Source organism: Ascaphus truei, chromosome 9 (assembly GCF_040206685.1).
Source record: "Ascaphus truei isolate aAscTru1 chromosome 9, aAscTru1.hap1, whole genome shotgun sequence".
Classification (NCBI taxonomy): domain Eukaryota; kingdom Metazoa; phylum Chordata; class Amphibia; order Anura; family Ascaphidae; genus Ascaphus; species Ascaphus truei.
This window is the reverse complement of record NC_134491.1, coordinates 52,284,544-52,303,148: the sequence shown is the minus strand read 5'-3', so window position 1 is coordinate 52,303,148 and position 18,605 is coordinate 52,284,544. Positions and strand designations below refer to the sequence as shown.

Genomic DNA, 18,605 nt, shown 5'->3' with positions numbered 1-18,605 from the left:
TTAACTTAGACCCCCGAGTATGGTGTTTCTCCAGTCCCATTCGGAGGACTCTGACCCGTGTGACTTATCAGGAGGCGCACAGCAGCGCTGTGACTGGACATGATCGGGCGCATTCTTGTGTCGTTTTTGGAATGTGGTTTGTCGTCTCGGGTCAGCCAGTTGTATGTTCTAAGTAACATGTACATGTATTATTAGGTGAAATGTCAAGAACGGCCCCTTTAGGGTTCCCTTCAGAATGGCACTAGATTACAGAAACCAGAAAAATACATCACTGCTTGTTTTTCTTCCAAGGTATCACTTCCAATGTTTCCGGGATTGTCCAGTATTCAGGTACATTGTCAGACAATGCCTTTTCATTGCAGATAGTTACATAGTAGATGAGGCTGAACAAACACATATGTCCATCAAGTTCAACCTATGCTAAATTTAGACGACAGATACTTTATCCTATATCCGTACTTACAGCATATTGCTCCAGACGAAAGCAAACAAAAACCCCAGTGACACATCCAATGATATCTCATACGGGGAAAATAAATTCCTTGCTGACTCCAAGAATTGCCAATCAGATTACTCCCTGCATCAACATCCTTCCCATGTTTACTTATCTGGTATATCCCTGTATACCTTTCCTTTCTAAGTAGATGTTCAAAGAGAGGTTGCAGATATTCATTTTGATAGGAAGCCAACCTTAGCGTTACATGGTTGAATAAGAAGCCTAAATGCTCATCACCACATCACTGTAAATTGCACGTTCCACTGGAAATCTATGCCAAGCTGTCTTACCTTTATTGACCCACAAGAAACCTTAACTCCAATTGCTGAGGTGCCCTCATTATTTTAATCAGTTGCAGAATTTATTAAAGTTTTGACAAAATTGGTTAGAAAATGAGAACCTAATTACTGCTACATTTTCACTAACTTACATCAGGATGATAGCACATATGTCATTTCAATGACTACTTCATGATTTCAATGTGTTGCATAATCCCTCATCAATGGTAACATTGTATCATGAGGAACATTTCAGGTTAGCTCAGGGGTGCTGAACTCCAGTCCTCAAGACCCCACCAACAGGTCAGGTTTTCAGGATATCCCTGCTTCAGCACAGGTGCCTCAATCAGTGGCGGCTCACTTGTGCCGAAGCAGGAATATCCTGAAAAACTCACCTGTTACCTGGGGGTGGGATGGTCTTGCGGACTTGACTTCAGCACCCCTGGGTTAGCTTAATGTACCTTTACTTGACACACAAACCATAATAAAACATGGTTGGCCATGTCGTTTCCCATATGCAAACATTCAAGTTAAGATTTCAGTCTACAAAATGACAGAGACAATAAGGATTTCCTACCTTTTTCCAACAATAAAAAGTAACAATCCCGGTTGCTCTTTTTTTATTTATTTTTTAAGGTTACCGGACCAGGACAGACTGGTTCAGAAAATATTTCTATTTGTGCACAAAAACTACAAAACATGGCCACTGATAGAAAGCTCTGACGCCTCCCGATGCAGAGGCGTCTTTTTCATTGGTTCTGGAGCCAGTTCTGACATTGGTGGCCAGCCGGTGCACCTTGAGCTCTGCACTCAGAACCAGGGGGCCCCCCGGATGTCAGGAGACCACCGGATGAGCCCCGGGGGACCTGCTGGTTCAGGTAAGAAAAGAAAAAGTTCTGTTTGGCCGGCATTACTGCGGAACTTTCTGATCATGCGGTTGTACGATCCACTTTGGCATTTATTTCCTTGCGTGTGATAAACTGCCAAAAAATTAATTTGTTCTGCATTTTTAGACTGCGCTTATAGTGTTGGGTACGTGACCACGTGACATCAGCCGTAGCGATTGCGATTCCTGCACTCTGGTGCTGGAGACCAAAGGAGGGCGACAAGGGGTGTGGCCGTGAGCGGTTCGCCCTCATTGGCTGAACCGCTCAAGTGCCCCCGACGTCACGCAGCGATGGCCGAAAAAGTAAAAATCCTATCGGCGATAGCGACCGCTCCGTCGCTCTGCAGCACCGCCGTGGTTGCGCCCACTATGAGCACCCGCGAAAGACTTCATGTACTTGCCACGGCGCTGCGCGATGTCGCAGTCGCCAGCTCTATAAGCGCAGCCTTAGAAATGCCTGGAGAAAAAAAAAAAGAAAGCTACCACAAATACACACGGACACGGTATTCAGCAACGTGTTCTGCATTAATAATCTCCATCAGTTTTAAAATTTAAAAAAAAAATGTAAAGTTTTTTTTTCCGTTAGTGAACACGTCATAAGGATATTTCCCTTTTAACAAACGACCTGCAAAATGCAACACATCCAGGTTGTGGTTCTACTTTACAGATCCTCTCCTAGATACACTAGTCCCCGCTTTGCACCCTACGGACCCAAACTGTGACCCGCCCGCTACTAAACAGATTCCCTGATAAGAGAAAATATCAGTCTGTGTAAGGCCTCAGTGCGCACGTTGGAGCGCCTGGCGGCGCGTCCACCCGTTTCTGAAGCGGTCAGTGGACTTCCGATTCGCGTGTGACAGGGGGGATAGGGTGTGGCGGGGGGCGAGTCCATGGCGTCTCGCGGTTGGTTCCCCTTCATTGGCTGAATCCGCCGCCGTGATGTAGCCATCGCTCGGCCGCCGCGCCAAAAGACACATTTGTCTTTTGGCAGTGTGGTCGCGCCATCGCACTTTGAGCGTGCGCACGCACGGACTGGGGCCGGCCGCATAGAGGGCCGTCTCATGTTCACGCCGCGCGCGCCATCGCGTGGTCTAATTTGATAAACAAGATATTGGGAAAGACTTGTAGCCACGCGCAGCAAACACAACAAAGTCACAGTGACCAAACTAGTCCGCCAGATTCTCTCTCTGTATACAGCAGTGCTTTACAATGACAAACATTACAGCACAAAGACAACACAGGGGATATAATAAGCCAGGTGGGAGAAGTGCATCGAGACATAAAAGTAACATTGGGAGAAAGGAGTCCCTGTCCAGAAGAGCTTACAATCTAATCGGCATGTGGAGAGACCAGTACAAACAATAAGAGGAAATTGGAGTGCATTGGTTAGCGTGTATAAGGGCATACTGTCACTTAGTGAGGAGGGGTCATCCAGGACTGTTTTGAATACTTTGTTGAACAGGTGAAGCATTAGTTTAACCTCATTGCTGCCAGGTGGGCCTGCAGCAGGAGTGGCGTCCAAACCAGCGCAAACCACGCGGTTTATTCAATCATGTGTGAAAGAGCAAGCCCAACGTTTCGGGGGGTACAGCCTCCCACCGTCAGGTGCACCTACTGATCCTGGCACCCATATTACCGCCTATTCAAGTCAGTGGGCTGCAAGGTGTCTGCCAGCACCAGAAAGTGTCTTACGGCAGAAGACTGCTTAGTAAACATGGGCCTATATGACTTATGTATGCGAATACAGATATTTGATGTGCTATAGTGTACCGGAATGGAACGGCTTACCTGTAGATGACGCCGTTGTCGTGCAGAAACATGAGGGCCGATGTAATCTCCGCACTGTAGAAGCAGGCACGGGCTTCATCAAACCGCCGAGACTTCTGGATGTGGAACATGAGGTCGCCGCCATTTACAAACTCCATGACAAAAAACAGCCTGTCCTTTGAGGGGGGAAAGAAAAGAATATCAGACACAACGAGACCTACAAATAAAAGCAGCCTTATTTATGTGAGTGGAATTGGATTACTTACTGGTCATGGTATTAAAGGAGTAATTCATGCAGGTTTTTAAGCATTATTACTTTAACATATGTTTGTATTGTATGTCTTTATTTATATAGCGCCATTAATGTACATAGCGCTTCACAGTAGAAATACATGTAGTAATCAAATAAATAACAGATAATATAAATAACAGATCATGGGAGTAAGTGCTTTAGACATAAAAGTAACATTAAGGAAGAGGAGTCCCTGCCCCGAGGAGCTTACAGTCTAATTGGTAGGTAGAACGTACAGAGACAGTAGGAGGGAGTTCTGGTAAGTGCGTCTGCAGGGGGCTTTATGTATCATGTGTTCAGAATATCCACATGCTTCTTTAAGCAAGTGTGTCTTAAGTTGGGTCTTAAAGGTGGATAGAGAGGGTGCTAGTCGGGTACTGAGGGGAAGGGCATTCCAGAGGTGTGGGGCAGTCAGTGAGAAAGGTTTAAGGCGGGAGAGGGCTTTAGATACAAAGGGGGTAGAAACAAGACATCCTTGAGCAGAACACAAAAGTCAGGATGGTGCATAACGAGAATTTAGGGCTGAGATGTAAGGAGGGGCAGAAGAGTGTAAAGCTTTAAAAGTGAGGAGAAGAATGGAGTGTGAGATGCGGGATTTGATCGGAAGCCAGGAGAGGGATTTCATGAGGGGAGATGCTGAGACAGATCTAGGAAAGAGTAGAGTGATTCTGGCAGCAGCGTTTAGGATAGTTTGTAGGGGAGACAGGTGAGAGGCAGGAAGGCCGGACAGCAGGAGGTTACAGTAATCAAGATGGGAGAGAATGAGGGCCTGAGTCAGAGTTTTAGCAGTCGAGCAACAGAGGAAAGGGCGTATCTTTGTTATATTGCGGAGGAAAAAGCAACAGGTTTTAGAAATGTTTTGAATGTGAGGGGCGAATGTGAGAGAGGAGTCGAGTGTGACCCCTAGGCAGCGTGCTTGGGCTACTGTTTGAAGCAAGGGATCTCTTTGAAGCTGAACCCCATTAAGTTCAGCTCCGGGGACCCCCCTGTTTCCAGAGATACTTACCTCTGTAGCAGTGGCAGTATCCCTGTGCAGTTTAAATGTCCCGGTCACGCGGGCCAATAGGAAGCCGCACTGGATGACGTGACAGCTTCCTATTGGCCTGTGTAACGTGGGACATTTAAACACCGCCATTATGTTAGGCACGCTGTTCCCTACCTTCAGAGATACTGGCAACCTCAACTGAGTTATCTCTGGAAGCAGGGGGTCCCTGAAGGTCCCCTACTTCAATCCAGTAATAAAAAAACTAAGTAAAAAAACCCCGCAATAACTGAAACCTGTGTTGTTGCTTTAACAACATACCCTCCACCTGTACCCTTTTAGCAGGTACATTACATGCGTGTGTCTTGTAAGATTAGCTGCACCTACAGTAGTATCAGAGGTTAGGGGGACTTCATTGAGACTGCTGGGAAGTGACTCCATCCAGTAAAAGTACAGAAACCACAGTGCGGGCTATTTCTACGTACAAGTGTGTAACCTCCGAATAATGACCCAACATCTAAACATGTTCCGCCGAAACAGAGAGCACAAGGTATAGACTGGCGGAGCGGATCAGTGTGCAAAGGCCCCGGCTGAGAACAATGGCACTGAGTGTGAAGCAGGGGAGCACGATTCAAATTCCCAGTGTCAGCTCCTTGTCCCTTTGGGTAAGTCACTTTATCTTCCCTGTGCCTCAGGCACCAAGAAATAGATTGTAAGCTCTACTGGGCAAGGACTCGTGCCTGCAAAAATGATATGCACAGCGCTGTGTACACTGTAGCACTATACAGGGGGGTAGGGGGGGAGACTATTATGTGATGATACGGACGCACTTTGTTTGAGCCTTGTGGCTGGGATGCGCTTTTCTTGACATTGGGTGAAAGACGGCCTTATGGAGAAACGGGGAAGTGGTAAGAGGATATAAGGCGGGTTTGTCGGGTAGTCCTTTATGTTGGACATCCTGTCACTGAGTGTGTTGGGTGTATTACTGCTGAGACTTGGTGTGCAATAGATCTTAGAAAAGAAACAAAAGCAGACATAAGCTTACAATCGCATTTTGATATTTAATGCATAACTATACCAGTGGGGTTGCACAAACGTTGCAGAGGGTTCATTCTGGACTCAAACCAGGATCCCTCATCTGCATGGCCGCCCATAACACATACCAACATATGCCGTCGAACGCAAGTATCATATTAACTCAGGGGTTCGCAACTTAAGCCCTCAAGACCTCCGATCAGGTGTTCAGGAAATCCCTGTTTCAGCACGGGTGGCTCAATCAAAGACTGAGCCTCTGATTGAGCCACCTGTGCTGAAGCAGAGACTGATTGGGATATTGCTGCTCCGGCCCAGGGGCCCAAACACCTGACCTGTTGGGGGTCGGGGGCTTGAGGGCTGGAGTTGCAAACCCCTGTATTAATTTATTCAATGGGATACATTGTAGTACCCCCGGCAGCACAGGGCTTAATGATAAATATCTTCAGACTTCTTATTTAGGGACAATTTGGAGAAATAAATAAAATGATCTTCCCTGATGATTTTGCAAATCCTTAAGGCCATGCCCTTCATGCCAGTAACTGAAGTTAATCAGCCTCCAAGACTATTGGCCAAAATGATACAAAACTTGATTTGCTCGTTTCCGACGGTCTGTACTTGCACTAAACATAATTAATGAAACGTACAGTGTGACATATTTCATATTCGCCAAAAGGCACCTGACACACGAGTCCCACTCATCGCCTTCCGTCTTCTACCGCTGAAGTTAAAAAGGATGCCTGTATCACAAGGCAGAGGAGTAAAAATAACCCGCGGACATTCCACATGTCGGGAACATATGAAGGGGCTATTTCGGGGTCACGCGCAGTTGTTTTTATCCACTTCAAAACAGATAGTAATGTAAGAGGCAAACAAGTTGTACGAGTTCAAAGAAATGCATTAATGTTGTGATTATTATTATTATTATTATTTATTTGCATGGGTCACACAATTCCAGGAGATATACTGTAGGAAGCAGAGAATTGGCACACCAGTGGACTGATGCAAAGAGCGAATATTTAATGATGCATTAAGAAACAAATCAAACCTTTTTTTTTTTTAAATAGGTCCATGTAAGGACCGAAATGTTGACGATTTGTTTCTTAATGTGTAATTAAAGATGAGCTTTTTGCCGATTCTCTGCTTCCTGTATCTTGACCAAACCAGCGGTCAGGATCTGCGAGCTCCCGTGGCAGTAACTGAATTTCCTGAAGAAGTGCTCATTTTAACTGTGTGATTTATACACAACTAGCTGTACCCGGCAATACACACGCCGATCCAGATCTGAAAGGTTATTAGTGAAACTTGACTCTTTGTTTGCACCCCTCCCTGTAATACCTCGCTATCTCTTGTCCCTTCTTCCCCACCTTATGCCAGGTCCCCGCTGGCTACTGCAGCGCCCGCCCCACAATGGGGCCGGGCCCGCTGCGAGGGGGGGGGGGCCGCCGTGCTGCGCCAACAGAAACTCCTGCTCTCAAGAAAATTGAGATCAGGACTCACGATGGAGCGCTAGGCCACGCCCCCTGCAGTTCAGCCAATGAGGGCGAACCTGCCGGGTGACGTCATGCCCCCCGTAGCTCACTGCAGACCGGGGAACTCGGCAGCACACGCCGCCAGCCGCGCAGGCGCATGTGCAGCGCAGGCACTGGGGCCATAGCCATACGTTCTCCTCCATCATGCCCTGCTCCTCTTTGCACTCCCTGCCTTACGGTGTCTGCTCCTCTCTGTGCACACTGTACTCGCTACTCTCCTACTGATCTAGTCCTCTGTTTCCTCCTCCCTCTGACCTTGCTCTCTCCTCCCACTCCCTCTAACACATCGCTGCAGTATTTTGTGTGTAATGCATTTCTTGGTAATGCTTTGCTTTGCTGACAGCTTTATGCTGTATCTGGAATATCGTACGTTGAATCAACAGGAAATCTTCACAATGTATGACGCTTTACACCCACAAAGTTTTTCCTTGTACTGTATGATACACTTCAGTAAGTGAACCACCACAATGTTATTAAATTGCCCTTCTGAGACAAAGGACAGTGCTTTGTTCCCCAACTCTGAAACCACCCTCCAGGGTTAATAGGTAAATCGCAGGGGTGTAACTTCGCCTTAAGAGGCCCCCGGGTGAAGTCATGATGACGCTGTGTCACGTCGGTGAGTTGCCTTAGCAACACATCTCCATGTGACGTGTCGCCGTAGCGTCACATGACGACGCAGCATCATGAAGAAGTGCTGCTGTGTTACAGAGGCCCCACTCTCTCCCCGTCAATCAGTTTAATTGCTGTGAGGAAGCGCGCTGGGCCTCTACAACCCCTTTGGGAGGGTCACTAAGAGCCCGGAGCCCCCCCGAACATGTCCAGGCAGTAGTTACGCCACTGGCCAATAGAAGAACTGCCTGCCACTCTGGACTTTAAATATATGCAGCATTTTGTGCAGCCATGAGAGACACACCAATAGGTTGGTGGATGAAACAACCTTTTATCAAGGTCAAAGTTGTGACCTTGAAAAAGGTGTTTCATCAACTGAAATGTAGGTATATTTCAGGGTTGAATAAAACTCAGCATGTGTTTAAAACACAAAGTGCCCAGCAGTTCTTTCCCTATTATTATTATAGTTAATTGTAAAGTGCCAACATACTCCGCAGCGCAGTACAGTGAGGTTACAGAGATATATATATATATATATCATAAACAGAATAACATACCAAATAAGCGCTAACAGATACAGAAGGGAATGAGGGTCCTGATCCTAGAGCTTGCACTCTAGTGGGAATAAGAAGCAATATTGAAACAAAAGGTGAAGTGGCAGCTCATTGTGGAATGGAGTATACATCAGCCGCACAGCTGGTCCCATTAAGGTTTGGGGTGTGGATCTTGGGGGGGGGGGGTGAAGGTTTTTGGATAGGGTGGTCCAGCTGCGCAGCTGAGTTTTGGGGGGGTTGGATGTTAGGTAGCATTAGAGTGGCGTTTCATATGCATATTATTTTCGCTTTAATTGTAAGGCGTGTACATCAGTTCGGATGCACTACACACGGGTGTGGGGTATCACACAGACCCACCGTAAAGAACATTACTACATTACTTGAATAGCAGTTTACGCCAGATCAAGGTGCGTTATCTTGCATTGAAGCTTAGTGAATTCCCCCGCAGAATATTTAAACATGATGAAATGCGACCTTGCCCCAGTCTAGTTCAGTTTGCACATGTTCTTGCAATGGTTTAGGAAATTAGAGCAGAAATAAAAAGCTACTGTATACATTTATTGCAGACCAAACTTGGGGTGCACAAGCTGTGCCCCCCTTACTCACAATAAAGTGTACCAAGGTAACAATTCCAAGGTTGCTGGGGGCTTTCATAGGCCGTTGCTGCAGCTGCTATCACCACTATATATAAATGTGATGATACCCAGGACAAAGGTATGGAAATAACACTGAAACGTTGAGTAAGGGATTTTATTCATCAACATCTTCGCCTGGTGTGCATCATCACATGTATATATAGTTACATTTATTGCAGGTCACACAGTAAAAAATCAAATAAAAAAAGCTTACTTAACATTTAAAAAGATGCTTGAAATTTAGGGATAAACATTTAAAGCGAGATTCTGTGGTGATTAGCAGCAAACTGGCTTTTTTCTCAGAACTTTCCCAAAAGGCCGCAAAACGTGGCAAATTCCCCAAATATTCATACCGGTGACGGCCACTTTACGGCCTCCAAACTCATTTAGTTTTATGAGTCACTAGGTGATAAAGCGACTCGCCAAGGCTGGCGCTGTGGTTAAGTCTGGGCTCTCCAACATTACAGATCAATGCTTTTACTTGCGCCGAAAACTGTTCTCATTGTAGCTGCCATTTCTAGCAGTTACTATACACCAGGGGTAGCCAACTCCAGTCCTCAAAGGCCACCAACCAGGTCAGGCTTTCAGGATATCCCTGCTTCAGGACAGCTGGCTTAATCAGTGGCTCAATTTTTGACCGAGTCACCTATGCTGAAGCCGGGATATCCTGAAAGCTTGACCTGTGGGGTAGCCCTTGAGGACTGGAGTTGACCACCTCTGGTATACACAGATGCAATGTACAGGGCATGCACCTTCCAAATCACATTTACACTCTGCGCCATTTTCATATGGTCAAAGGTCTCAACATCGGAGACACTTAAGACTTGAGACTGTAAGCTCCTCGGACAGGAACTCCTCTTCCTTAATGTTACTTTTATGTCTAAAGCACTTATTCCCATGATCTGTTATTTATATTATCTGTTATTTATTTGATTACCACATGTATTACTACTGTGAAGCACTATGTACATTAATGGCGCTATATAAATAAAGACACACAATACAATACAATACTTAAAACGCTCATGTATAACATCTGTAATGAATGTATCATGCTGGTCTAATAAAATACATCACAGACAAGAACCCTGGTGTTTAATACCGCACGGCACCTTGTGCCAAAGCATTAGACCTTCTTACAAGCACAGAAAGCCCTGGTTTATTCAAAATATACACCCAAACTACGTCAGCATTGGCCTGAAGTCACCTTCTGTAATGATGGATATCTGGAAGACACTGATGGTTAATGTGTTGAAAGCCCGCTGGCACGAAGGAGGAAGGTTGAAATTTTGAGGCATCCAAAAAATGACCCGAGACTCTTTCCCACATGTCTCGGTATTTCTATACATTAGGTTGTAGTCATGTGCTTGGGGCTGTCAGCAGTACTCTGAGAACACTTCTGCTCTGTGCTGCAGAGAACATGTCGGCTGAAACCTGAGAGCTGTCATTATCAAAAAGGGTGCAGCAGTTGGGGTTTATTACTACTGCAAGTACACTTTACCTGACACAAAGGAAAGCCGAGGCTTGGAAGAACAAAATTGCCATCGTAATCCTCACTCCATTTTAATTCTGGTGCGACTTGGCAGTGTAATGGTTAAAATTGAGCGCAAGTCACGTGCATAGTGCATATCTGGAGGCGATAAGGAGCACTTGGGATTCACGTAGACGTCCAACTTCCTTCCCAACGCTGACACAGATATTAAAAAACCCCTATATTTTCCATTTTATTTTTCACACTGGACACAAGTCCGGTCATTAATTTATATTTAAAAACAGGCTCAGTAGCTTCCCAGAGACAGATTGGGTTAAAAACAAGCAGGGAGAGGAGAGAGATCTAGATGCCAGTAAGTCGTCGCGCTGCGAAATGGAGATCGGTAGCCACGCTCAGACTGCGTTATAAGGCCTCGTCCAGGGTGGCGCTGAGCTGGCGGGCGCCCTCACGCATGCCACGATGAGACACATTGCGACAATGTGTGTGGCTAGCGTGATCGGGCGGGCGCGCCTGCTCGGCGCTTAGCTGCTTGCCGAGCAAGCAAATTTGAATTTGCTGCTCACTAGCGCGTCACGTGAGCGGTTCGCCCAATGAGGGCGAACCTGCTCCGTGACATCGTGGCTGCGCCCCCAGACGCGCGCGCCCCTAGGCAGCCACGAATCGCCAGGCTGAGCAGGGCGCAGCGCACGAGCGCCAGCGCGCCCATTCCCTGCCTGGCCGAGGCCTAAGCGGATCGCGCTATAACGGGGTTGAGCTGTATTGTGATGTGAAACCAGATCCAACAGTCACCGCGTACCTGGCTGTATTCTCTGTACCATGTAACCAAACTAATATATCATGTATAATCTGAAACTGGTATCCCTCCCTCCCCCTCCCCCCCACCCCCATAACCCCCTATGGGCAATGAAAAAACGAATAAACTTTAAGTTTAAAATACATACATCATGATCTTCAAATGAATATCCGTGTAATAAAATGTATAAAAACAAATTGTGTTTCCAATAGATGCAGGCCCAAAAGAACATGTTTTTGGATTTTGTGTCCCATAGGATACAAATGAAATCCTTCAGATTTGGGAGTAAATTACACAGCTATACATTCTGAAGCGTCAGTTTGAGATGTTCAGAACGAAAATCCCCATGGACCAATGAGATTTTCGTCTGAAAAAACGGCCACTTCGGAGTATATACAATTGACCCCTTATAGCAGGAATGGTTAACTCTCATCCTCAAATGCCACCGCAGATCAGGTTTTAAGGAGATCCCTGCTTCAGCACGGGTGGCTGAATCAGTGGCCCAGTCAATGACTGCGCCACCTGTGCTGAAGCAGGGATATCCATAAAACCTGACCTGTTGAATTGCAGTTGATACCACCTAACCTAAAAATCTGTATAGATCTCATGTTAACATGCAGCTTGTGACAATACACTGATATTAAAAGGCATCTTGCTGCCCCCTGCTGGGGATCAATTACTAAAGAATGTCTAGAAACGCAAATAAAACCCATTTTATATAAAGCCCACACACTGTTGAGAAGTTTTGTAAACGTTTAAGAATCATCCCATCCTCTGCAGTACTTTTCCAGGGGTTTGCTAGGCGATAAAAGCACATTATAACGCAATACATATTAATGCTACGTAATAGTCATCACAGAATTGCAAAGGATTCACTTTTGTCACCGATTTTGACCCTTTTGCTATTCTCAAAGATTATACTTGCACACAAACTTTCAAGAACTCACCAGAACGGAGTTGTGGGATATGGAAGCTGGTGTACAGTTAAGTAGTATTTTGACCCCCTCAAGGCTAAAGGTCAAGCTTGGGAACGAAACGTCTACCGTTTTTAGTAATACATACACATTTATACAAGTTTACGTAAGTGCTCCCAACCTTTTTATGGCTATAGGAGAAGGAGCGGCTCAGTGAGTAACGACACTGACTGGCACAGAGTGTGAAGCAGGGGAGCCTGGTTCAATTACTGGTGTCGGCTCCTTGTGACCTTGGGCAAGTCACCCTATCTCCCTGTGACACAGGCACCAAAAACATAGATTGTAAGCTCCACGGGACAGGGACCTGTGACTGCAAAATGTCTCTGTAAAGCGCTACATAAAACTAGCAGCGCTATACAAGAACATGCTATTATTATTATTATTATTATTATATGCCCCACTAAGACAGGGGAGCTCAACTCCTGTCCTCAAGACACTCTCTCTCCCCCCTCACCCCCCCCCCCCCCCCCAGGTTAGGTTGAGGATATCCCAGCTTCAGCACAGGCGGCTAAAACAGTGTCTCCGTCAAAATGAACCACCTATGCTGAAGCTTGGATATCCAACCTATTGGGGGGTCTTGAGGACAGGAGTTGAGCACCCCCTGCACTATGAGATACAGCCATACGACCTCTTCACAGAAGCATGGGGAAAAACACTAAACTACCAACCACCAAGCTCACCTGATCGCATTGTACCTGAAAGTGAGCACCAACCACTACATGGAAAGCTCAAGACAGGAGCGCAGTGCTGAAAACTAATCTCTGTACTGCAGTATATACAGTCAGTGCAATGTGCAATAGTCTCCCCCCTTGTACTTTCTTGCTGCAGTAAGAATAGCAGGGTAGCAGCGCAGGCTACCACATGATGTTCAGAACAAGACATACGATGGGTCAACTAACGCGATTGGGCCAGATTTACCAAGTAGGGCTACCCCATAAGAGTTTTTCTGCAGCGGAAACACCTAAGGGCTATAATATAGTGCGCTAACATCAATGATAATTGGCTTGTGTACACCTGACGTTTGTATATTTGGGACGCGTGCACGGCCGTGAGCGATGGCGCTTCAGATCAGAGAAAATATAAGAAAATTATATTTTCGCGCTGTTGCCGCGGCACGGGGCGCTATAAACCAATCACTGTGCGGCCTAATGCTGTGACATCATAGCCACAACCCATAGCCACTTGCGCTATAGAAACTAAATGCGCACGCCACGTGCACATGCAACGCCGGGCGCCCGCGCGCCAGCACGTACTATATAACAAGCGTTCCAGCACAGTCACTGGAATGGGCCATGGTGACTCTTCTGGAGCCAGATGTTGTCTCATGGCATTGCACGGTTTAGTATATATTGCCCATTGGCGCTATGCAGCACGAGCAGTAGAGGTTTATTTATTTATTCAATGTGTTACCAGGAAGTAATACATTGAGAGTTACCTCTCGTTTTCAAGTATGTCCTGGGCACAGAGTAAGGCTAAGGCCCCTCTCCCGCAGTCAGCGCACCCGCACTGCAGACAGGCGGCGCGCTGACAGGCAATTGACCGCGATATGCGGTCTGTAGGGAGCTGGAGGGGGCGGGAGCGGGAGGGGCGTGGTAAAACTTTTGCCAGGTCTGAGATCGTGGTGCCATCCACCCCCACACACACACACCACATGCACACACACACATACACATATACATTCACACTTTTCCCCCGCAGCTCCTTCCCTGCTCCCCTCCCAAGCCGCCTCCCATCTGTAGCTTCTTCCCTCCCCTCCTTCCCTCATTGGCTGACTGCCGCACCACGTGACGGGTCAGAGCTGCAAATCACTAGGAGTTGGCAGCATCGTCCGGCTGACGCGTCACAGCACTCAGTCAGCCAAGTAGTAAGGAGCCAGCGGGGACCTCCACACTGGAGGAAAGGGGCTGGTGGTCCGCTGCCGCGCGCCGCTGGACGCAGCGGGACCAAAGCCTTAAGATGACAAATAATACATGGTTACAAATACAGTTACATAACTGAACAGGGAATACATTGTATACAAAACATTGCATGCACAGTTAAAGATAATATATATTATAGGCGTATGTAACAGTTACAGACCAGATTAAAATGTGAGACGGATTTAGTTTTGAAAGAACTTAAACTGGTGGTGGATGTGAGTCTCTCCGGTAGATTGTTCCAGTTTTGGGGTGCACGGTAAGAGAAGGAGGAACGGCCAGATACTTTGCTGAACCTTGGGACCATGAACAGTCTTTTGGAGTCAGATCTCAGATAAGTGCTGCATGTGGTAGGGGTGAGGAGCTTTGTTCAGATAGACGGGTAGCTTGCCCATAAAGTATTTGAAGGCAAGACAGGAAAGGTGAACTTTGCGCCCAAACTCAAGTGACGACCAATCCAGTTCTTTGAGCATTTCGCAGTGATGTGTGTTGTAGTTGGATTGGAGAACAAAACGGCATATTGAATTGTAGAGGGTGTCATAACAAACCAAAAAATAGTACCAGCACTCTCTGTCTCACAGCTACAGATATAAGCGAATACCAGTGTAGGGAATATGAATAATTTAACGACACTAATAATAAACTGAAAATATAGCAACAATAGCCAATACGCCAATGCAAGAATAAATATCACCATAGAGAAAATAAAAAATTAAAGGGGGTAGAGGGGAAAGAAGGAGAAGGGGAAAAAACACAAAAGAAAAGCAAAAAATCACAAAAATGGAAAAAGGAAAGCAAACTAGGGGGGCGACGTTTCGAGGGGTGACCTCTTCATCTGGCCCATTCCCCCTGGTCCCAAAGGGTCCCAGAGGTACTTCCCCAAGCCTTCCCTCCCCACTGTCAAATAATCCCACACTCAGCTAATGATATAAATCTAAAGTCTAAAGAGGGCAAATCACATAAACAGATATCAAATATCAAACAATGAATGTAGATACAAGAATATTGTAAAAGACACAGAACATATGCAGATATCAGATATCAATCAGTGAACAAGTATAAGCAAACCCTCATCCTGGTGCCCTCTCGAGCACTCGACAGGGCACCAGGAAGAGGGTTTGCTTATACTTGTTCACTGATTGACATCTGATATCTGCATATGTTCTGTGTCTTTTACAATATTCTTGTATCTACATTCATTGTTTGATATTTGATATCTGCTTATGTGATTTGCCCTCTTTAGACTTTAGATTTATATCATTAGCTGAGTGTGGGATTATTTGACAGTGGGGAGGGAAGGCTTGGGGAAGTACCTCTGGGACCCTTTGGGACCAGGGGGAATGGGCCAGATGAAGAGGTCACCCCTCGAAACGTCGCCCCCCTAGTTTGCTTTCCTTTTTCTATTTTTGTGATTTTTTGCTTTTCTTTTGTGTTTTTTCCCCTTCTCCTTCTTTCCCCTCTACCCCCTTTAATTTTTGATTTTCTCTATGGTGATATTTATTCTTGCATTGGCGTATTGGCTATTGTTGCTATATTTTCAGTTTATTATTAGTGTCGTTAAATTATTCATATTCCCTACACTGGTATTCGCTTATATCTGTAGCTGTGAGACAGAGAGTGCTGGTACTATTTTTTGGTTTGTTAGTACTTCTGAAGGGAATTAGGGTCCCTTCCTGTTCCGTGCACCCTGCAACCTTGCTGAGTCATTGTGTCAGAGTGCTGTCTATCACCCCCCCCCCCCCTTTCTACCGTAGAGGGTGTCATGTTTGCTAAGGTGGGTTTGGGTGCCGTATACTATGTCTCCATAGTCGATAATTGACATTAGCATCTGCTGTGCGATACGCTTTCTGACCAGCAGACTTAGGGAGGATTTGTTCCTGTAAAATACACCCAGTTTGGCATAGGTTTTGTATGTCAGGGTATCAATGAGCATCCCGAATGTTAAGTGGGAGTCAAACCATATGCCCAGGTATTTAAAAACTAGTAACAGGAGTTAAGGTGGTGTTAGCGTTGGTTCTGAAGGTTAGAAGTTATAGGGACATACATCATAGAATTACCATTTGGGGTAGGTCCCTTTTCACATGGAGTTAACCCCTTGGTTGCCAGATACCTCTAACAGCAAAGGGGTGGGCATTTTCCTAACCTAGCAGGACCTGATACTTTATTACACGTCTGAAAGTCGCACGGTCCTCACCGGAGTCTGGAAGCAGCAGAAGAGCTGTGTGAGGAATGGGTGATTGCAGGCCAGTGACAGGATACGCTTCTCAGTCATAGTACACTCCACATCGTCATCCTGAAGAATCACATCCTTTTTCAGAACCTTTACTGCGTAGAGATTATCCGTCTCCTTAGACTTGGCCAACATTACCTGAGGCACCAGGAATACAGAAGGTGGGAAGAGCAACTGAGTAAAGTAAAATATAATATATATAATATAGCTCTATAGTACATCAATGTTATTTTAGTTGTAGTTCATGTCTCCGTTAAAAATTGGAATGAATACAACGTAATTATTAAGATTTCGGATTTGCATGTAATTAATATAGCTATAATTGTCACTGGTATGTATCGGACTAACTAACTGACTCAATCCAGCTGTAGAGCTTCTCTTAATTAGAGAGAACCCCAAATAAGGTTACTTGTGTTAGCCAAAGTTATCTGCAAACAGAGGCAATCCAAGCGGGCGATTTAATAAAAAAAAATTTAACGTAGGGTTGAAGCAGGGGGGTTTCTGAGCCCCATTAATTTCAGACTCGGGGTCCCCCCGCTTCCGGAGATACAGACCTCTGTAGGAGGTGCTGGAAGCCGCTCGGCTTGCAGGGACCACGTAATGGCGACGTTTCAAAGCTCCTGCACTCTGCGGACCAATAGGAAGCCGTGACGTCACCAGGTTTGGCTTCCTATTGGCCCACGCAACGCGGGAACTTTAAAAAGCAGAGCGATACCGGCACCTTCTTTGAAGGCAAGTATCCGCGGAAGCAGGGGGTAGCAGGAGCTGAAATGAACGGGGGTTCCGATCCGGAGACCCTCAGCTTCAATCCTATGTGAAAAGAAAGTCCGGTTGGATCGCTCTTCTATCCGATTACAATCTCGAACAAGGACATCCCTACTGTGGGAAAGATGCGTTGGTTATACTTAGCACACATAATGTGATTACACATATAATATACATATCAGGTACACAGATTCCGGAGATTTAGGGAGTGGAAGTGCAAACACTCGCTTGGTAAAGGTTGCCACAAAAGACCTCTCTCCTCCCTCAAATATAAGCTGCAGCTTTAACCACGGTCATTGCAAGCAGAGCTGGCAATATATGCCAACGATGCATTGCAGATCCCAGTTTTGCCGAGAAATAATGCAAAGCATCCTGGGGTAGGAACCGGCTGCTTCCACAGTCACTGGGAACACACGCTGAACAAATGCCGTACACTGTACAAAACGTTAGAGACGTATGCCATGCTTTGTCCCTCGTGTGCAGCTTTGCAGATACCGCAGACCGGGAGGGGGGGGGGGGGCATTTCCTTTTTTTACCAACCGCTAATCATTGTTTTGAAAGGACACAGACATGAAACGTATTGATGAACAATATGAGGAACACCAACCTTTCCGAAACTGCCTTTCCCCAGCACGCGAGTGAAAATGAAGTCATCAATCCCAAACTTGGAGAAAGACGTGTTTGAGAGGGTGTCCTCTTCAGCTGGACTATTATCTGATACCACGGAGCTTGAAAGAGTGTTCTTTGGGGGGGGGGAAATGGTTGAAAATTAAATATTTACAGATAAAATCTGAGTGACCAAGCAATGAAGAGCTCCAGGCAAGGTATGAAATGCACATTTGCTGCTAAGACACAGATCCATACATCTTGGCACCGTTTGGGGGTTACAGGTCTTTAATGTGCTCTTGCTGCCAGCTAACCCAATATGATGACCAGTCTAACTGCTCAAGCTGGGTGGTACAGTAACTGTACATTGTCGGTGCTTCCACATTACCTTGGCACACAGACACCCTGGAATGTAACTCCCTAACAGCCTGTACCCCATCACCATGGTCAATGTGCTATATTTGATGTATAAAAGTATTGGCACCCGCTCAGCGCCAATGGTCTACAGCAGGGGTGGCCAACTCCAGTCCTCAAGGGCCACCAGCCGGTCAGGTTTTCTGGATATCCCAGCTTCAGCACAGGTGGCTCAATCAGTGGCTCAGCCAAAGACTGAGCCTCTGATTGAGCCCCCTGTGCTGAAGCTGGGGCTGATTGAGCCCCCTGTGCTGAAGCAGGGATATCCTGAAAACCTGACCTGCTGGTGGCCCTTGAGGACTGGAGTTGGCCGCTCCTGGTCAACACTCTTAACTTCTTTTAACCTCTCCAA

The 18,605-nt window shown here is 46.2% G+C and overlaps 1 protein-coding gene across 1 annotated transcript in view; it reads right to left on the bottom strand.

Annotated features, from left to right (window-relative positions):
- PRKCH (protein kinase C eta) overlaps positions 1 to 18,605 on the bottom strand; it is a 116,779-nt gene that overhangs the window by 35,542 nt on the left and 62,632 nt on the right. Inside the window, exons 8-10 of the mRNA XM_075614839.1 lie at positions 17,841 to 17,975; positions 16,433 to 16,606; positions 3,449 to 3,603 (exon numbers count right to left, since the gene is read on the bottom strand). Of these exons, the coding sequence (XP_075470954.1) occupies positions 3,449 to 3,603; positions 16,433 to 16,606; positions 17,841 to 17,975 (464 nt within the window). The remainder of the gene's footprint in view (positions 1 to 3,448; positions 3,604 to 16,432; positions 16,607 to 17,840; positions 17,976 to 18,605) is intronic.